The sequence below is a fragment of the Blennius ocellaris genome, assembly GCF_963422515.1.
Source record: "Blennius ocellaris genome assembly, chromosome: 6".
NCBI classification, from domain to species: domain Eukaryota; kingdom Metazoa; phylum Chordata; class Actinopteri; order Blenniiformes; family Blenniidae; genus Blennius; species Blennius ocellaris.
In genome coordinates, this window is record NC_137655.1 from 13,329,388 (window position 1) to 13,351,648 (window position 22,261).

At 40.9% G+C, this 22,261-nt stretch overlaps 1 protein-coding gene across 1 annotated transcript in view; it reads right to left on the bottom strand.

Moving 5' to 3' along the window:
- Positions 1 to 72: 72 nt before the first annotated feature.
- Positions 73 to 22,261, bottom strand: part of map2 (microtubule-associated protein 2) — a gene marked incomplete at both ends in the record, with an annotated part of 36,849 nt that continues 14,660 nt past the window's right edge. The window contains 11 exons of the mRNA XM_080498739.1: positions 73 to 294; positions 911 to 1,023; positions 2,546 to 2,627; positions 13,468 to 13,775; positions 13,999 to 14,055; positions 14,896 to 15,037; positions 16,556 to 16,617; positions 17,627 to 17,764; positions 18,012 to 18,239; positions 18,336 to 19,128; positions 19,444 to 21,566. Coding sequence (XP_080354865.1) covers positions 73 to 294; positions 911 to 1,023; positions 2,546 to 2,627; positions 13,468 to 13,775; positions 13,999 to 14,055; positions 14,896 to 15,037; positions 16,556 to 16,617; positions 17,627 to 17,764; positions 18,012 to 18,239; positions 18,336 to 19,128; positions 19,444 to 21,566 — 4,268 coding nt within the window. The remainder of the gene's footprint in view (positions 295 to 910; positions 1,024 to 2,545; positions 2,628 to 13,467; positions 13,776 to 13,998; positions 14,056 to 14,895; positions 15,038 to 16,555; positions 16,618 to 17,626; positions 17,765 to 18,011; positions 18,240 to 18,335; positions 19,129 to 19,443; positions 21,567 to 22,261) is intronic.

Sequence of the window (22,261 nt, forward strand, 5' to 3'; positions counted from 1 at the left end):
GCAGGAAAGTTTAAGAGCATCTGATTGTGGATGTCTGAGATGCACAGCAGCAGATCCAGGGGGATCCAGAGTTCACAAACCCTGCTTGGCCAGAGCCGCAGTGACATCCTCAGCCAGGGTTGCTAACTGTGGTGACTCTGTCATGTTCAGACTGCCAGAGGATGAGAGGTGGCTGTCTCTGTGGCGGGGAGGAGACTCCAAGCCGGACAGGCCGGGGGACTGGATGATGATGTCAGCGCCATGGTCGACCCGGGCCTTGGCTTGGTCACGAAATGTCAACCTGTGGCTCTCAATCTAGTAAGAAAGGTGGCATGAGGTGAGAAACGATGAGAGAGAAGAAGTCCGTTTTTTTATCACGGTAAACAATAGTATATTAGTGTTTGTGGGTTGTCATATGAAGACCTTCATATAGTATACTTGTATGTGTACATGTGTCTGGAACTGAATACTTCCTAAGGTGTGGTTAGATGCTACAGGTTCTCTTCTACATTATGTGAAGACATTGGTGTATACTGTACCTTTACTGCTACCCGCATGGATAAAGGAATACAACAAGTTTTTGGAAGACTGGCTGACTGGTTTTTATATTTATTACTCTATCAGTGTTTATACAACAATATGCCAGTTTACTGTATATCATATTATGACCTTTTAAAAAAAATTTTTTTTTTAGTGATGATGTAAATACAGTGTATACTACTATATTCATTTAATTTCAGTATAACAGAAAATAAAACAATTGTAATAGTCAAAGTCATATAACTTTGTAGTTTAATCAAATGTATGAGCAAAAAGTACTGATAAAAGAGAAACCTCTTGTTTCTTATTACAGTTTATATCTAAGACAATCTCTCAAAAACTTGATGTTTTCCTTTAAATCATGGATTAGGAGCATGGAGCCAACACTCACCATGACGTCACCTCCACCAGGAGTGTGGTGAGCATTATCCAAGGAACCCACCTTGGCTTGGGCTTTGTCTTTGAAGTCCAACTTCACGCTCTCTATGCGCACGTGTCCGCCACCTGGGGGAGAAAGAGAGAGGAGAAAAAACTACAAACTGGACAGCAGTAAGGCCACTATTGCAACTGTGTCTGTTAAAAGAATAAAACAGGTCTTCAACAACAGAATGAGTATTTTTGGCTCCTGTTCACCAATGTTAGACCACCCCTGATATGTATAGGGGAAAAAAATATTGGGACACCAGCAGATGGCGTTGCAGCCCATGAAGAGGTTGCTGCAGCATTATAAGAGAAGGATGAAGTTGTTTCCACGTCCAAGCAAAACAGCAGGTCAGCAGGGCTTAGATTCACAAACTGGTAGTTTGCCAAATACCAAAGTCCTTTCACAGAGCTGTATATTCATAGTTAATACTGGATTAACACGTGGTTTGTGATTACTCAGGTCTTCAGGACTGTACTGCAGAGAGACAGCAATTCATATAGTCACTATATTTTGTGGCAGCCAGCAGGAAAAAAAAAAAAAGAAGTGAAAACTAAACAGTTTCCAATAAAAGCTGTGCTTGCTATTTGTTGTAATCATCAAATCTTGTGAACAGTATCTCTTTGTCTTGCTGCTGCCGTGCTTACCACAGCAGGATTTGATCCATGCTCCTGCTGACTGGGATCAGCATCAGAGAGCAGAGCTGTGAACACACTTTACTGCATTGCATTTCAGCCACTTGAAAAAAACCAAAGAAACAAAACACAAACAAATGTGCAACCCTGACTAAGCTTGATCCAAGCCAATTCATTACCATTTGCTTTGACACTTAAACTCGCACGCTTAAGGACAGACACAAAATGTAGTGAGTCTGCCAAAAAACAAAAACACCTCCTACATTCGCCTGCCTGTGAACAGATCCATCGAGCTGCCAGTCCAAAATCAGTTTACTGCTGCTCCCTTTCTACTTGTGCTGCTTTGTCAGCTTGCATGATGCAGACCAGGGCAGGATTGTATCTGATTGACGTGTTTCTTCAGGCTATTCAAAAAAACTAACTGCATCATAATTGAGATTGTACACTCAGTGCCATACATATACAAATAAAGAACTGTTCAATTAATAACTCGTGGTACTTCCCAACCCCAGCTACACCCGGTACTGATACCAACCATGGTTTAGAGTGAAGGCATCCCATCTATTGGCATTGGCGAAACAAAAACTGCTCTGCAGATAAAAAAAATATAAACTTTTGTACTTAATAAAATTTGCATTTGATAACAAATGTTTTTGCATGGATTTTATTTTGAATTCTTAAAAACAGATATGATTGTTGCTCTACTATGTTCCTACTCCTAGCTGGCTGTCCTGTTGAGCTCCTTGTTGATTTTCTGCAACTCACAACAACCAACAAGAGCACGTGGTGCAGCGAGTTTTAATAGTCTCACATGCATTCACATCTATAGGCTTTTAAGAGCTTAGCAATGTATAAAATGAAGCCACCCAAGTATATCCGAACATTGAGAAAATAAAAGGGCAAATTGCACCAGTGACGCTCTGATTATAAACGATGTAAAACAGTGGAAATGTGCCCAGGAGCTCTGTACCTGGACGATAATGGATGTTGTCCAGAGAGCCACACTTGGAGGTCACGTGGCTCAAGTCGATCTTCTTGTTTTGTATTTGCACCTAAAAAAAAGAAAAGAAAAGTCAGGAATTAAAAAAAAAAAACCCCAGAAAAAAAGCTCACAACAGTTCAATCGACGGTCATTAACAACAGCTGACCTCACACAGTGCACATATAGCAGTCCAAATTGTCTTCCACTTTTATTTCCACAGAAGCATATCTGATTAGCACCAGACATGAGATGGTAGCTGCTGTTTCAACAGAATGATTTTTTTTTTATTAAACCAGAGTGAAGTTTCCAACTTTACAGCACAGTGACATTCAATCGCATGTATTTATTGGGGAAACAGGAGGAAATCACCAGTGATCATGAAATAACAACCTCTATGTTCTATAATGCACAGAACTGCTGGAGTCTATAAATATCAATCAAACCGAGACTGCATACAAACTCTCCTACGCTATTGTTCTAATATCATTTGGCACACTCTGAGAAGCTTGTTAGATTGACAAATGTAAGACATTAAAATAAGCTGAAATCAGCAACAGAGCAAAGGGGAGACAGTGAGATACAGCTATGTGACACATCCAGGAGGTGTGCAGTGGAAACCACAGAGAAATATGCAAAGAGTGCACCGATGAGACAGCAAACAGCACGAAGCTATAAAGCTTTCGACACAGCACAGTGAACGAAGACAACACACACTACCTCCTGCAATGAATGTCTGACACACACCTGTGACTGGCAATCACTTTGCCAAGTCACAGATTTATCGATATACCCTTTCTCACCAGTGGTGTAGAAAGAGTGACAGAAAAGTACAGGTGGATGATGATGAATAACAAACAAAAAAAACAGCAAGAGCAAAGAGCACTTGATTACAGTTTGCACCTTTAATCATGTGATGGTGAAATCGTGGACACATGCACAACTCTAGTAACAAGGGCAAAGGCCATGTGTGTGTTACATTACCATAAAATCAACATATTGTTTTGAGTAGATACATTTAAAGACAAAACAAGATATTCGTGGTTTTTACTTTTTGCATAATTTACCAAAAAACAATAAACCTTTAGTTTTGGTATCACATGATTACAGTGAGGGGAAAAGCTCTGTCCATCTGCTGCAACTGTATGTGTAACATCAAATCTACTGCAGGCGGAAATCACAGAATATTCCAATTGGTTCCAGCTGCCTTCATTTCACACCTTGGCACTTCTAATAAGAGGTCACCAGATCTAATCCATTAGTGATGTAGTATTATATAGAACTTCAGTTTTGATTGAAAAGAGACACAAAAATGCCTATAAAGTGATAAATGGAAAACAAAATGCATTTTTTTGGTCATTTTAAACTAAATTTCAAATGTATCTTCAGTATAAACTTCTCACTAGGGACCTTGATTTGTGAACCACGGATGAGGGTGTGAATTAAGCATATTATAAGAGCGAGATATCTTTTCGTCAGCCTCATCAATGTGTGTGCAAAAGCTTGTAGCAATCAAAGGCAATGAGATCAGTTATCTCAGGTCTTGATGAGAGCCGGTGTAATCTTCCAATTTATCAACCGTATGAAATCAATTGAAAAAAATTGACTGTAGGGCAGAGATGAGAAATATATTTCATCGCCCACACTTCAACCAAAATAGATTTTGAAAATTGTTTTAATAGCCTTTGGCAATGTTTGCCAAAGTGCTGTGTGGAAGCAAACAATGCAACATATTTACATCTACAAAATCTGTAACTGAAGCTGTCGTTGTGACCTTTACCCCCCCCCTTGAGAAACTTTCCATTGACCAGCACTCTTGATATTGTCACGTACTTGCTATAATAAGCAGCCAGAACTGTCAGTAGTGCAGCTGTGATTTGGAGCGGCCTGTACTCATGTGTGCTATTTGTCACTGGCTGCAGATTGACTGAAGACATTTGTCTTGTAGTTGAGACTCGGGTATGTGATAAATCTGAACTGCTGCACAATGTGACTCCAACAACGAACCGTTTGTAGTTCCTGTGAGTAAACATGCTAGGATTAGATTGAAACATGGTTATAATAAGTTACTTACAGTTCTTTTGTGTTTTTCTATTGAAAATCCATGTAATTATGTTCAATATGAGATTACTCAGCTTTATATTTCATTTTAAAATTATATTTTCAATAAAGACACTCTGATACATGCACTTTGAGGATGTCGTTACAACTGGCCTTGAAACGATGACCTCTCAGTTTAGGCCAATTATCAAAAAGCTAATTTTTTTAATTTGACAAACAGAACAAGGTGAAACGTTTCCTTGGTCCATGCGTTCACACAATCAAGACGGCACTACTGTCACACTCTTGCCGCTGTGTGTGACCTAAACAAACCTAAACATGAGACCATGTTTGTTTCTAAAGCACTTAATGGCCTCAGAGGTTCAAGCACTGCACAAAGAAAAAAGGACTTTGAGGGCATCATTCCTGAGGAACAAGCTTTCCTTGAGCTTGTGCATGCATAAATGTGCATGGAATGCATCTTTGAGAGAAGATGTAATGATACAGGCAGCTGTTGCCCGGGCAACTCAGTGTGATGAGACAGAAATCAGAAGAGGTTTGTGGAGAAGCCACAAATGTGAGGGACGCTGTATGAAGACAGGAGACAAGTTTTAATTGTCTCATTGCTATTGGGTTTGTGCAACAGTGCAATGATAGTATGTATTACTCAAATCAGAGTCTGCAGATGGAACGAACACGCACACGCACACGCACACGCACACGCACACGCACACACACACACACACACACACACACACACACACACACACACACACACACACACACACACACACACACACACAGAGAGATTACTGTAATCAGACTTAATCAAGTGCTTCATGCAGTGTGCTACCTGTTGTCGGTAAAAGATGCTGCCAAGGTCTTGATTTGGATTATTGATTTTTCTTTTCTTATGCATTAAACTTATTCTTGTTGGCTGCAATATACACATTCTGTGCAAGTCAAATGTTTGGTCACAAATTCTCGTTCACTGTTTTTTTTCTTCTCTTGATTATTCACAGTGCAGATTCTCACTGAAGGCGTCAAAACGAGAGAATACCAACAGTGTGCAAAATAATAATCAAACCAAAAGGTGATTACTTACTGGAATCTAAAATATAAAACATGTTATTTCACAGTTTTTGGTTTACTACGTATGTGTTCATTCATAGTTCTGATACCTTCGGTGAGAATCTACATTGTAGATCGTCAAGAAAATATAGACACGAATGAAAGGTGTGTCCAAACTTAATGAAGAAAATTAAACACACACACACACACACACACACAAACATATTTTAATCCTTTAGGAGTGGGCTGAAACCATTCACAGTACATATTGTAATGTACGTTTGGCCCGCTTTAAGCTGGCAAGCAATACATAGTGCAAAATATAGCTGCTCAATCTTGATACAAAAATTACAGTGCACTGGTGGATTGCCACTGACACTTCCCATTATATACCCCTTCTCCTGCTGCTCCACACCATGAATCACTATCTTTCCAAAGACGCTTAAAAGCAGCATTTTATACTAAATGGAACTGTACAAGCATGTACAAATTGTCTGCATTTCATGTTGCAACCGTGTTTTCAGGTTCCAGGGGGAGAGGACATTCGATTGGTGACAAAACTTCTCACAAGATACAAACTATGGGAGTGACGTAAAAGCATTTCGGTAAAGAAATATGTTAGTGATAAAACAGTAAACTTGTAAAGCATGGTGAAAAAGGTAAAGACTGCACTGACCACACAACACAACACATATATAACACTGAGACGATGGGTTTGCAGCACAAGACTCACGTTTCCACCTCCTGCTGAGTATCCCCGCCTGTCCAAGGACCCACACCTAGCCTGAACATGGCTATAGTCCAGCTTAACACTGGGGATGAACACCTGCAGGGGTGGAGGTGAGCAATGAGGTGGGACAAGGATTTCTGGCAAGTCTCTTAAACAGCTTGTATCCTCCCACTGTGTAATTTTCGGTCCGAGACATCTGAGCGTATTTGAGAGTGGCATGTGGGCACTAATGACCTGGTGGCTCTGCACAAGTGACATGCAGTCTGTCTAAGCTCACAGGTAAGACAGATCCATCTCCCTTCAGGAGCTTTGGTGGTGTGCTGGCCTGCTTTCTGTACCAGAAACCATGGCTTCTGATGATTTCTAAGAGGATTGCTCTCCTACCTTCAGGAACATAACATCAAATAACACTGAAGTCCAAAAAAACGTGTTCAAGCTGTCTGACTGAGGTCAAAGCCGGTTAGTGTGGCTGTCATTCTAATGAAGATTTGCAGGTTCTAAAATGCTTTGGTGAAGAGTAACATCCAGTTTTAGGACCATGCTGCAATTATTTTGTGCCTACGCAGGACTTCAGTAAAAGAAAGCGTGACTTTGCACAGTTTGAAAACAAAATGCAGCTGTCAAATTATCTTTAATGTCCATATTTCCACTGTCTTAGAATGCAAGCAAATGCAAATTAAAGGCAATTCAGACTTGGGAGCATTTTTTTTTTATGATGCGAGGATAATAATATATGCGAGTGCTGCAATGGTGAATGATTCTCTGTAGCTGCAGGGAGAGAGAGCAGGGGTGAGATGCAGACACAGCAGAGTTCATACAGTCCATAAACAATAGGAATAAATACATTTTACCTCGCAGCACAGTCAAAGCGATGGGGACTACATCAGATAGAAAAATCACACAGTACATTCACATTTTGTGTATGGGGAAAAGAGAGGATAGGATAAGAGAGCCCTGAGCTGCTTTTCTTTCTTTGATTTGACCACAACAATGCTTCAGTATTAAAGCCATCAGCGTCACTATGGGGAAACACAAAACCGCAAATATTGTTCCAAGAATGCTGCAACAATATAAACATGCTAATGGCTAGTAAAGAATATATACAGGCCATATACTGGTTTGACACAACAAAGCATAAATCTAAATTTTGAGAGCGTCAAGGCAAGAAAGTCAAGTCTGGAACAAACAGCATGAATGAAAATGGGAATGAGAGACAAATCATATTCATACCAATGATATATCTCAATATGATCTTGACCCACAACTTTGCCAAAGGTGCAGGATCAAATAGAGAAACGCGCTGGGAATAAATTAATAATATGAAATGTTGTGGAAGAAAGATCCTTAAGACCCAAAGTCCAGCTGCAATTTTCAGATGGCCCAGGTAGGACCTCAAATCATTTTCTTAAGTACAGTTCACACAGCAGCCGTTTAGCAACATATGGCTGGATCAGTGTCACTAAACATTAAATCCCTTTCTTTATATACAGCAGATGTTATTTGGGGGTTTATGGCACTAAACTACCAGCAGGAAGTCCAGGAACATCAGAAAGTCACAGAGCAGCAGCTGCTATTAGCCGTTCACAGCTTTTCCTCCAGTATATCATGTTTACAAGCTTCAACAGGGACTTTTGTAATTCTCAAACCAACAATGAAAGCAGACGTAGGATTACAATTGCTGTGATAAACATGGGAAAAACACAAGACTAGGAATCTTCAAAGCTACAATCCTTACTCCTATAAGGTTTGGACAATGTGTAAATTGTGGTTAAAAACATTGTGCCATGATATATAAAACCTATGAACCCATATTTGCACCACAATAGAACATATCAGATATTAAGTGTATGATATTTTACTAATTGCTGTAAAACATTAACTTATTTTGATAAACATAGAGGTTCATTTTTCAATCAATAAGTTAGAAAACCAACAGGTCTGCACTTTTAAAGTTTCTTTGAAATAAAGAATGACAGAGATTCACCAATCTGTGACAAACTACTAATGAGATTTTTCTGAAGAATATTGAGAAACATTAAACTAATCTTGTTTGAATGTCTATGTTCTTCTTTGTCTGGTTTTACTGCAGTAAAAAACTGGAAAGGCTCAATCACACTTCCACAAACCATTGTCTGCGAATATAGTGAATCGAGCAATACACAAATACAAGTTGAAAATGTGTCTTAAAAAGAACACCATCTAAAGCTAAACTATTCTGTCTCAACCATTTTGATGCGTGTTGCTGGATTTGAATTACATCAGTTATTTTGTTCACTTTGTTCTGCTGTGGAGAAAATATGACTTCATAAGACCTATTTGCCTTTACACATCATCCTTACCTTTTTGGAATCAGGACTGTGGTTCTTTTATGTCACTATCTATCAAGCTTAAAACAACACAGGAAGAAACGTGCCTACGCTCGAACTAAAGTAAAATACGGCCTCCACAATCCAGCAGGATGAAGGTTGATCGGTACATACATTGGCTCCACAGCGAGCGTTCTTCAGATTATCCTTGGAGCTGCGTTTTGACAGAAAGTGACTGAAGTCCAGCTTCTTGTTTAAAAAAAGAATCTATGGAAAAATACAGAGATAGCTTGAATCTCTTGAATGTGCTGACCATAACCTGCAAATCCTGAATATGTGAATGACCTTTTCTATATTTTCTGGATAATAAAATAGGAACAAGATGTTATCTGTAAATACCTTATCTTTATCAGGGTACGGTTTATTTAAAAAAAAACATAAACGTCATATACAGTTCTGTAATATAATGGAGTAAAAAACAATGCCAGTGTGGCATTAAAATAATTAGGCTAATATGAATTGTTGAAACAAATTAGAAATTCATCAAGGGCTCATCAACTTAACAGTACAAACATACCAAAACAGTAATTACAACAATTAAACATAATAAAGGCATCAGTGACCCCCCCCCCATCCTTGTTTTTTTTCAATTATGAATTCCAAAATGTACTTTCTTTCTTACTTGATTTATATTTAAATGGAATGAATCACACCGACCTTTCTTTTCTTTTCTTTTACATGTATGCATATACTGACTAGAATGTTTCATTTTCTCTTCTCGCTTCTTACAAAATAACACACGGATCAATAGAGTTTGACAGAAGATGTACCAGCAGGTCTTGGTTCCAGGTCACGCTGTTTGGTGCTGACAGACACAAGGCAATGGAGATGCAGCGCAGCACTGACTTCCAGATAAAAGAGGGTTTACGTTTGGCTTCTGCTGCCTTATAATGGTCCTTGTGTTTCTATAAGGACAGTCAGTTTGCAGGTCAGTCGCTGGGTGAAGGTTGGCTGTGAGCGAGGACAGGCTTTCTACAGGAGCTGCTTATAGAGCCACGATGGGGCTGTTGGGCTTGCAAGGAACTAGGAGAGGTCGGGAGGTGAGTTTGCTGCAGCTGTGTGAATACTACCACTTGTATTTTAGGTATAATCATTGTGGGAAGATTGTAATATGCCTAGTATGCTCAGGGGATTCATGGGATAAAAAAAACATGTGCAGTATGACTGTGGGGCCCAACAGCTCTACTTTCTGTTGTGTGGTGAAGTAATTTATGACTGTGACAGTAAGGAAAATCATCTGCAATAAATGTGCATGGATTTGTCAAAATGTGTCAAACATATTGCATTCTTAATTAATGAGGATACAAAAATATATAATTGATTCAGCCAGAATAGATTTATGAAGAATTATGAAAACCTGCCTGATACCACTTGACCTCGTTTGACATCCAATATGCAACAAACAAACCCTCACCATGTATTCTGACTTCTGTCTCTCAGAATGAGACTTGATGCAGATTGAGTTGCAGTAGCTCATCTGCTGAATCACTCCACACTGGGCAGAATCCCCTCATGCTTCAATGAACCTGAACTGAACATGACCCTGTCACCGGGTACAGACACTGCCCACTGCAGATTTGGAGATGCTCTGACCCGGTCATCGCCACAGACAGGCCTGTGGCTACATTGGTATGGGTTATTGGTCTACATGCGATAGCATAAAGCGGTTGCTTTAAGAGGCGGATCAAGTTCTAACACCATGGCCGGCAGCAAACAGAAGTTGAGGAACAAGGGCAACCGGCCTACTCAGACAGACAGTCGCCCCAGAGTTCAGACGAGAGCTGCCACCACCAGTTTGTGTCTGAGAGAAGTGCCACAGAGGTAGGGCAAATTCACACACAAACAGAAGCAGACACATAAAGTCCCAGTGACGCTGTTGAAAGGATTAAACAGATACATGGAACACTAAAAAACTAAAGAAACACTGACACATGTAGTATGTAATACCTTTTCTTTGTATGTTGATGCTACCATTACAGGTTAATCATTTAAGTAAACCATGAAAACCATCGAAAGGTAACTTAAACATAACATTTGGAAAAAAGCAACCGAAACAGGCATCCAACCTCATCTGAAGCGGACTAAAATTTTACTTTTACTTCTTGCGTCGCTACACTAAATTTGTAAATCACTGAAATTCAGGTGGAAAGCATTTTATTGTATATATTATATTTTGGCTGCAAGTCAATAACATTCAGCAGAGAGCTTTTCTTTTTCGAGGAAAATAGGGAGAAGAGGAGAAGATCAGATTGCATCTTTGGTATATTACAAACACAAGATGCACATAGTTGTGATGTTATACTGTGGTTGCACTGTGGTTTGTCATTTCCATGAAGGGTCTGCATGATCTTGACTGAAACTAGCCAGCAGAGATTTTTAAAAAAAAGAAAAAAGAAAATGGACACGTCGCAACTTCAAATACATATTCCAACAAACTAAAAAAAACTCCAGTCAGCTTGTTTCTCCCACAGATGACAGGCCCGTGTTTGGAACATGATCCCTCTCCATTTTGCAGTTGACTGCACAGAGCAACTCTAAGACCCTGCAGGTCAAAAAGATGCCAGCCAAATCCTTAGATTCCTAATCAGGTCATCAGCGGAGGCTTGTAAGAGCTGATGGCTACAGACACACTGCTGTTTGCATCACTTGGCTTCCTTTTGTAATGCTGCCTGTGCATTTCAGACTCGCGCTGAAACAAGATATTTGTCAAACACTAGGCCTTCCACTCCCAGGAACTCCCCTAATGCGGACTCTGTGCGGCAACAGAAAACCGGATTTGAAATGCAGATTTATGTTGGCGGCTATGTTGTTCTCAGTTCACAAAGTCGGAAAGGAAAAACTCAAAGAAAACTACAGAGAGATCTTACACTCAATGATCTGTCAAAGTCAACTTTTTTTCTGATTATTTTAACTCTGGCTGCAAAATGTAATTTACACAGTGATTTAAATAAAGAAAATATGTGAGTTCATGGAATTTATGAGCGGATCAAAAAACAAGGTAATGTGTGAAATGTAAAATTAAATATAGTTTTAGAATCTGTTTCTCAGTATTTATTTCCAAAGTCTTTAGAACGGATCTACAGAAGATTAGTAACTATGCACAAAAAGAAAGGAAATTTGTTTGAAGCAATATTTCTTATTTCATGGGCACAACCCACAATCTCAGGGCTGCTGCTCATCCCACAAATGCATGTCTCTCACCAATATGAGAAATATACAATGATAAACAAAATATTGCCATTGTTACGACCAAATAATTATTAACAAAATACACATTTCCTTACTTTTTGTGCATAGCTAAATCTTGACACAGTAAAAATAAAGAAAAAACATGAATATATTTGTAGGCTTCATGTGAACACTGATAATCATCGAAATGGTGATCAGGCGATGATGATTTTTCACCTTGGCGGCATTACAGTGTGGCATCACCAATCACATCTATTCAGTAACTTTTTTTATCCATTCATTTAGTGCTACAATGGCCAGGCATTGTACTTGCCCTCCATCAGAGGAAACCTTGGAGTTCATACTCATGTCCAAGGACACCATCACCCATAGACGGAGAGAGCCCGGGATCAAACCACTGTCTTTGCAAATGAAAATTGACCCAATCCACAAACCTCAGTTAAAACTGCCCCAAGGAACACTTTGCATCATGTATAGTAGCATACACTGCACGCACGCGCGCGCGCGCGCGCGCGCACGCACGCACGCACGCACGCACGCACGCACGCACGCACGCACGCACACACACACACACACACACACACACACACACACACACACACACACACACACACACACACACACACACACACACACACCATATAAAAGCTGCATGCTGATTACACTGAGCCATGAGGTAGAATTCATAAGGTTCACTTCTTGGTCAGGTTGTTTTCAATGTTCAATGTCTATCAGTAATTTACTTCACCATGATCAAAATAATAGTGAATTAAATAATATAATTTCACTTAAAACTTTTTCTATCACTTCATGTTATTAAGCACTATGTGTAGACACACACCATTGTCATAGATCAATAAAATGAAGAAGCACTAGTGAATGGACTACACTGTTGTTCAAATAAAGTTCGATATATCACTAAAGCTTTTGTAATATTTGAACAAATCATATTTTTATGCATGGTTAATGCATAGAGATTAATGGTGGAGCTGTTGGGTGAGATGAAAGATTAGAGGGGTAATGACAAGCAGAGGTCGCTAAAATACTAAATCAAGGGCTACTGTGGAGATAGTTTGGAAAAGGAACTCAGAGATATAAGCATATCAAGGCAGAAGAAACAGACAGATGTTAGATACAAACACACTTTACATTAAAATTCAGACGGTATAGTTTAGTTTAAAATTGTGGACACCGATAGTCACTTTATCTTTGTAACCCAAAGACAGAATCTGGAAAACACCTGTTGGAGGTATTAAAAAAATGTTGTTCGATTCAGATCTAAATATTCTCAAACTTAGAGGGATTGTGATAGCTTTTTGTTTATTTTTTTTTTACAATACCTGCACTAACAAAAACATTTCTATGACTATCTCTGAGTTTGGCATAACGGAGACACCTGGGGAAAAAAGGAACAAATTAAAAGCACTAAAACTAGAGACACACAGTGAGAAGCATAAGCAAGCAGATAGAAGACAGCAGCTTAAAGTTTTGAGTGAAGGTATGGAGAAGACTGTCACCTGTCCTCCTTTAGGCTGATATTTGATATTCTCCGTGGAGCCGATCTTGGACTTGATTTTTTTGAAGTCGGGCAGTGGCTGGTTGATGATGCGGAGCTGCTTCGGTGTGGTCGCAGGTGACTTCGGTGGGGTGCGGACCACGGCCACCTTCCGCTCCTGGGAGATCAGACTGAGAGAACGTGGGGTCCCGGGGGTCCTTGAAGATGAGGAGTAGCTGGGAGGGGTACCCGGGGTGATCGCTGTGGAGCCGGGGGTGCGTGGGGTGGAGTGGCCACTGCGAGCTGACCGGGATCGCACTGATTCGGTAGCTGATGGGAAATATACATGGACTGAAGCTGGACCATCAGCTACGATAACAACATTTGGTAATAATGGTTCAGCTGCAGCATACCAGATTCATTCTTCAAAATTTCCTATAAAAGCTACAAACATCCCTTAGAACACCAATTTTCCAGGAGACACACTACTAATCCATACACTAATCTATCTGATCTATACCAAATTGGCACTGTTGTTAAAAGTCCTTATTACCTGTCATACTCGGGGTTCGCCCTGTCCTGTGCTCTGCCCTCATCTCAGCGCGAAATGCTGAAGGGAAAAGAGAAAAGGTATAAGATAAAGCAGCTGGGAGGAAGAAGCACAAAGGAGATTTTAGAGAAATTGTTAAATTATACAGTGAACTGGAGCGAATCCCAGCTCAATAGGGACGAAGGCAGGATACACTCTGCGCATGTTGTGAGTCCATCACAGGTCAAACACAGAGATGCAGCCAACAACAAACACTCACATTCACTCTTAAGGGCAATTTAGAGTCACCAAACAACCTCAAATGCATGCACAGGGGGAACATACAAATACCAAGAAAGGTAAGCCCACTCGAGATTCTAACTGGCCACATTCTTACTACGAAGGTGTGAGCCAGTCCACCACTGTTAGCCCACAACTCCTCTGAATCAACCATTGGCCAAAAACCTCAAACGCATGACACTGTATTGTGGAAGGAAAGCAAAATACCATCCAACATCCATTTTCATTACCTGATGAAAATTTTTTATTTTTGGTTATAATTGAAAATAAATTGCCTTCAAACTCATAGGGCACTTGACTATGCACATGTATGAGCCAGTATAGCATCCCTGATCATTTCTGTTGTTTGCAGTCATGCTGAACTGCACTACATCCTATTAGCAGGTGTTTCTAATATTTTAGCCATATCATAAGCATACGATGGAGTTGTTTAATATCAACAACACAGACTAACCAGGCTAGTTGAGGCAACAGCATGAACTGATGAAGCCACTTGGAAAAGGGATGAAATATTTTCCAAGACACATTAAGACCAAGTCCAGTTGACCTGATTCAATTTGACCGTGCGATATTAGAAACACTCATTGCACAAGTTACGTCATTCGAGGCGTTGTAGCTTACACGTGGGTCTACGAGGAGCCGTGGAACCGGAGCTGGTGATGGAGGTGGAGCTCTCATCGTGGTCATGGTACACACGGCGACTGAACATGGAGGCGTGCCGCGGCACCGAGGACCTCTTGACTGGGCTCCTGGACCCACCATCCTGTTGGGAGACATACAAAAGAGCAACAGATCCTCAGGCCTGTGACGTGGATGCTGGCTTCTGTTGTCATTTTGAATAAACACAAAAAGAACACATATTGGTGCAAACTGTGAGAAAACTCAATTAAAAACCAAAAAAACATACATGGTTTAATTACTATCAAAATAGTTCTGCCATCCAATTATTTAGACAATATAGATAAATATCTCGGCAATTCTGCTATGCCTTGATGCTTCTCTCTTGATGGACAAGCCTCATTTAATGAAATAGCTGCTCTGGATGTGGGGATCTTTGTAAATACCAACTGATGTACTACAATGATGAGGACAAATATGTGAGAGAATAGCAGTTAAAATAAAAATCACAAGATGACTAAAACAATAGTGAAAATTACAGCAACATGGATTATGGGCCAAAAGCATCTCAAGCTATCTCATTGGGGAGCAGACAAAAGTACATGAAATAGCATCATCCATAAAAGCGAGAAATGCACATTCAGTCTGCAGGAAATTCAAAATGATTATGAATATTATGCATTGTGCACATGCAACGGTAATGAGTTACATGGCAGAACATAATTGCAGACATATAAGAGGACACTTTGAGTATCCCGTAATGACATGACATTCAAGAAATGCAGAAACAGTGTTATTTTAGACACAATAATTGTCATTACCACAGTGGAGGAGTAAAATGGAGTCACGACCACAGCCGCTGGAGAAATGTCACTGGGTGATTCAACGCCCACACAGTAAAACACTCTAAATGGATCTGTCTTGACTACTTGTGCAAAAAACCCATTAGGGATGCAAACAATAGGAAGCATTTTACAAAAAAGATAAATAAAACCAACATTAATATTTCCATCCTTCAAAACATACAAACTGAAACCAAGAGTGAAATTATTTCAGAAATGCAGTGCAGTGATTTCCATGCAGGGATTAACAATGGGATAGACAGTGGGAGAGAGGAACAGCTTAAACAGTAATGTAATGTGTTATTCTGAATAGTTGAATGACTCATGGTGTGTCACATGGCATTATATATTATATATAAGATCTGCTTTAAATTGAGTAATTTAGGTATTTTTAAATTTGAGGTAATTAGGTGTTTATTGTGTTTATCCTAAATAAGTAAGGGAAATGTGTATGTATTAGTAGGTCTATATAGATAGCTTGAAGTAAAAATGAAACAGACCTCGACATGTGAAGTTGATTTGTTGCCAAGTCTTTGGCACCTTAAGGCCCAACTCAAAACAGGTGCATTGCAAACTATCTCGGCTTATAAACGCTAGAGTATATTGACAGAAGCTGCACTCTCGTCCCTACACAAATAACCACAAGAAAAAGAGAAAGGAGGAGAGGGATGAAGCTGGAGCATCAATCTTCAGTGTCATTTTGGCCTGAATGATATTTATGTATTCATCCCATCCCTCTAATTGGCAATTCAGGATATATACCACTCCTGCTTTTGATTGTTTTTGGTCATGCCGTTGTGTGGTTGCGTGAATGTACTCACTGATGCTCTGTCGCGAGACTGTCTGGCAACACTGAGTGGCTGACGACCGTCTGGCAGGGACTCTGAGGGACACAGACAGAGAAAGATTAACAGAAAAGTCAAAATCCTCTGCCAGAAAATGAGGTGACCTTCAGACATTAAAAGAGAAGAAGTGAGAGCCTCTAGAATGTCCTTCGCAATGTCCTACTTTAGAGGGTTGTAATCAAATGTCACTCTTGGGAAGATCCGTGGCTTTCATTATATGAAGTTTTAGAGGTCCAACTGATGGTCCTAAATCTGGTATGTTAAGCTATATGACAAATCAAATGTTCTGTAGGAGAGTGGGCTGCCGCCCCCCAGGGAGCTCTCCTCTGCAAAGATTTGGCAAGTTATCACAGCAAACGAGAGATTTTGTATTTATGTAAGGCAACCCTGGAAAATAATCTAATTGGGGCAATGCAGCAGTGCACTGAGCTTTCATCATCAGTGACACAGAATTGAAGCCGTCAAGGGAAAACAAAGTGCAAACTGCATCTGGTACAGAGCAACATTACAGGCTTTATAGTATCACGTCCATAGACCAAACCATAGATTACTAGTCGCTAGGCGACCAAAGGTAGGGGGGGAAAAAACAGTGGGGATGTGTAATATATGACAAGGTCAGAAAGGCCACACAGATTTATAATTTTTTAGTATTAAAATTAACAAAACCATAAATCCTGTCACATGAAAAACACAGGAGGAGACAGCACGTAGTCTTTCACCTTGCAGTTTGTGTGAGGATGTCAATAAATGAGTGCTCGGGAGTTTTATCTCGGTGATGGAAACAGAGAGAAAATGTGAAAAAAAACAAAACAAAGAAAGGAAAAGCCATTTATGAAATGAAGGATTTATGACAGTTTTTATTGTGCTCAAATACAAAGACACTCACACAACAAAAAAGAAACAAAGATCATTTGAGCAATGAATCAAAATTAAAATGAAACCCAAAGGTCAGATGAAGGTGAAGAGAAGATGTTGTGGAAACTGTCGTTCTGGCGACCCCCCCTGCAGGAAGCACCAGTTGCATGACAGACTGAGTCAATGCGTCACCTGTGGCTCTCCTCCGGGGGCAGGAGTGATGCTGTGTGGGACGGGTCTGCCGAGCAGCTGGTTTCATCACGTTCCTCTTGGATGGGGATTGAGTCTGAGTGTCCATTTTCTTGGTATGCTCAGCCTTTTTTATGACGGCTAAATTATCAAAGGAAACAAGAGTCACGGGAAAAAAGCAGAAACAATTTGCAGCCAAACTTGTTGAAACATGCTAAAGAGTGTCGGAGCATCAGCTCAGCAATGTAGAAAGAAAATAGACCATAAAACACTGACATAATTTATCAATATATAGTGATGTAGAGAATACCACTTATAAATCACGGGGACTGTAAATCTGCTCAGTATTGACCAAATGAATGAATAAATATAAGACAATCATTGTAACCTTTTTTCTTCTTGACCTCCTCTCTTGGGAGGTAGACTGGTTCTTTGCGGACAGGTTTGCGTTCTGGTGTGGAGATCCGTCCTTTAGTTCGCCCACTCTTGGTCTTGGGTTTAACCGGCTTTTCTTGTTTCTCGTTCTTTCGTTGCTGTGCCTCAGCTGACTTTTTCACTGGAGTAAAAACTTTAGGCAATGGCTCAATCTGCTCCGTTGCCATACTCTTATCATCATCTTCAAAATAGGAAAGACAAGTTATTGTATTTAAAAGTGAAGACATTTAAAAAAAAAAAAAACAACTTCATGAAGGGAAAAAGTAAGAGATCTCACCTTGAGTGTCAACCCAGGAACTGTCCAGAATGGAGTCATCCATTGTGGTTTCATCTCTGTCGTAGCTTTCTGTGGGTCCTTCTGTTTCTACAGTCTGAGGCTCCCTTGCAGGGGAGCCAGGAGTTTCAGGAACATCTGCCACCTCCTCCAGACTGGCAGCCTCCATGTCTGCTTCCTGGGCCAACTCCACTGACTCCTCCTCTTCATCATCTTCCTCTTTCTGCGCAGGAACACAAAGAGCTTCATCCTGAGGCGGCGCAGAGAAGCGAACGCTGTGTCCCGGTTCTTCAGCCACATCGATAGTCTGGACCACAGTGATAAAATCATCCTCCACTGTCACCACTGATTCAATGGCAGCGCGAGTTTCTGGTGCCTCTGCTCTCTTTCGCGCGTCTTCATCTTCATCCTCATCAACATCATCGTCCTCTCCTGGCTTTTCAGTGTCCATCTCGGCAGTCTTTGTGGCCGCTGCTTCATCTCGTTCAGGCTCACCATCAACCTTTTTGTCCATCTGAGCCACTTTTTCAAGTTCTTCTTTTTCTTTCAGTTGCATTTCTTGCTTTTCTTTCTCTCTTAACTCGAGCTCTATTCTTTCCTTCTCTCTTTCTTTTCTTTCTCTTTCCTCTTCTTCCAGCTTTTCCCTCTCGTCTTTTTCTTTCCTCTCTCTCTCTTCCTTCTCTATCCTTTCCCTATCTTCTTTTTCTTTCTTTTCCCTCTCCTCTTTCTCTTTCTTTTCCTTTTCTTTCAGCTCCAGCTCCTCTCTCTCTTTCTTTTCTTTCTCTTCCTTTTCTTTCAGCTCCTTCTCTTCTTTCTCCTTTTTCTCTTTCTCTTCCTTTTCTTTCAGCTCCCTCTCCTCTCTCTCTTTCTTTTCCTTTTCCTCCTTTTCTTTCACCTCCATCTCCTCTCTCTCTTTCTTTTCCTTTTCCTCCTTTTCTTTCAGCTCCATCTCCTCTCTCTCTTTCTTTTCCTTGTCCTCCTTTTCTTTCAGCTCCATCTCCTCTCTCTCTTTCTTTTCTTTTTCTTCCTTTTCCTTGAGTTCCCTCTCTTCCTTTTCCTTCTTTTCTTTTTCTTCCTTTAGTTTCAGCTCCTTCTCCTCCTTTTCTTTCATCTCTTGCTCTTTCTCTTCCTTCTCCTTCCTTTCTATTTCTTCCCTTAAGACCCTCTCTGCCTCCTCTTTCTCCCTCTTTTCCTGCTCTTCTTTTACCTTCAACTCCTTTTCTTTTTTTTCTTCCTCTTCCTTAATTTGCCTCTCTTCCTCTTCTCTTGTTTTCTTGTCAGAGGCTGCCTTCTCTTGCTCTTCTCTCATTTTCCTTTCCAAATCCTCTTTTTTTACTCCTAACACTGGCGAAGGTGACCTTTTGGGGGAGCCGTACATTTCTCTCTGTTTTAGTTTGGAGGGTGAAAGCACAGGGGAGAGAAGCTTGTCATCGTCGATGTTACTGTCCACAGAAGAAGCCGGTGAGGTTTTGACAGGCCGGGCAATTCGATCCTTGGCAACGCCAGTAAGCTGGTACACATCCTCAGCGTCTACCTCCTCATAGGCTTCCTGGTGTACCAGCTTCACCTTCTCCCGAAGTTCCTGCAGCTCTCGCTCCTCCTCCATACTTAGAGGCCGACCCTCCATTTCCAGTTTGCGAATCTGCCTCTCGTAGTCAGCAATCTCGGTCTCGGACGCTGAACCCTCTCCACTAGCTTGTCGCTCGGTCTCACTCTCTGACCTCCCACCTTCGAGAGTCACAGTCACAGTTGGTGTCACAAAGGACTCACTTGCCTGAGTGAGGGGTGTCTCGCTTACAGATGTAACTGGCTGTTCATCAGCGACATTCTGGCTTTTTTCATTGACAGAATCTTTACGATGGTCTTGTTTCTGTTCATTCTCTTTACTTACATCCTTATCTTCTGAAGGTTGGCTCATGTCTTCCATAGATGTATCTCTGACTGCCAACTTCCTTGCCTGCTCTGCCACTTTCTCCTCCAGGACTGATGGAGTGAAACATTTAGCAGAAGCATTTGTGGGGCTGAACACATCGGCAGGAGATGGCATGGGTCCAGAATATTCACTGAACACACAATAGCCCATCTCTTCAAGCTGACTGTCACTCTTTCTTGGCCCAGGACTCTGTTCCCCTGAAATTAGACTGGCCAAAGGATCATCACCAAAGAGTGGAACATCAGCTTGAAATGACTTTCTCCGAGTGATTTCTGGGTCAGTGTTTTCTGATGCCAATCTTGAACGGGTACCAGCAAGGTCGAGCATCTCAGGCAGGTCTTGTGCCATTACTGCACCATTTTTGTCAGTGTTCTTAGGGGGCTGGGGTGATTCTGGAGTTTCTGGTTCGACGTTGGGTTTTGCGGGTGGTTCAGTGGTTCTTGGAGGCGATGAAGAATCTGAGGTGATGGAAGCTGCAGTCTCCAGGATCAAAGGAGGAAATGCTGGAGGCTTATCCACAGAGGGTGTAGAAACTGGAAGGTAGTCTGCTGACTCATCCAGACTTCCACTTGTGTATGACATTATATCTGTGGCCAGTGGCGAGAAGTTTTTTGGTTTTCCCTGGCCACTCTGATCCAAAGCTCCAATGGTGATGTTAAGTGAATAACTCCGCTGTTCTAAAGCGAGTTTACCTGGTGATAGCCTGCATTCATTACTCCTGTCAGGAACTGTGAATGTGCTAGTGTCTTCTGTTGCACTTGTTTTCATGTCAGGTTTACTTTGAGTTTCAGCTAGTGGGTTAGGGTTGTAGCTGATTTCCTGCAATTTGGAATCAAATGTACTCTTCTCACTAGCTCGACTCAGTTCATAATAACCCTCACCCTTACACTGGGAACTGTTATCAGTATCCATGGCTGACGTTTCAAAGTAGGCAGACATTCCAGATCTGTCTCTTGCCGTGTCTCCTCCTTCTATTTTCGCTCCCATTGAAGAGAAATCAGACGGAGCACCCATACTGCTCAGCTCCACCACCTCCACTGACGGCTGTTTCTCTGATACTGTGATCGGCTCTCCATATGTAGGCTGAAGTGTGAGCGATCTGGCAGATTCTTTGGCTTGACTTTGAACCTCTGGAGGCACAAAGGACGGCATATCCATAGTAGGGCTCTCTGGTACGACTCGTTCACCAGCAAAGAATCCTTGCATCTGGGGCTCGTAAAACTCCTCTGGACGTTTCTCCGATCCAATGCTGTCTGGGCTAATGGAGCCACTGTCTTGCTTGTCTGATTCCATCTTCAAAGCTGAAAGGATATCTGTAAGTTGGCTGTTTGGATCACCACAAAACAAAACAAAAATACTTGAGCATGCTCCGGATGAGGGAAATTTTAAGCCAGGGACGGGGAAAGCTATCGCAGAACCAGGCAAAGCTTTCCTTAGAAACTTACAGCACAATGACACAGCCATCACTGAAGAAGTACGGCAGCAGTATGGCATCCACCGAATCACAGATGAATGAAGAGATGGGATGGTGTGTGACGGAGACCGGCATGAGCCAACTGTGATACTGATTTATGAAAAAACAAGCAATAACAGACGGAAGGGAATATTCATGCACCTTTAAAAAAAAAAAAAAAGACAGCATTTCTCTCATCCTTGGTATGTCCTATGTAAATTGATCAAGTTAAATTGTTTATTTGGGTGTAAATCTACGTTGTTGATGATTTCTAATGTCATCCAGAGAATAAAAGCTTGAAACTGGGAAATATTTCCGGTGTAGGACAGAGAAATGCTATATAGTCTCATCAGCATATGGTAATAAAAATAAACCAAACTACAAACACAAATAAGTAGAATTCTGGCAGAGAAAGCAAAAATATTTAGTGTATATGATTCAATTAACAACTAAGCCACACTGAACATGAGACAGCCAACACAGAAACTTCTGCTAACTCTGTACTCTGAATCATGATCACATTGTTAGGATGATTCATGGTTA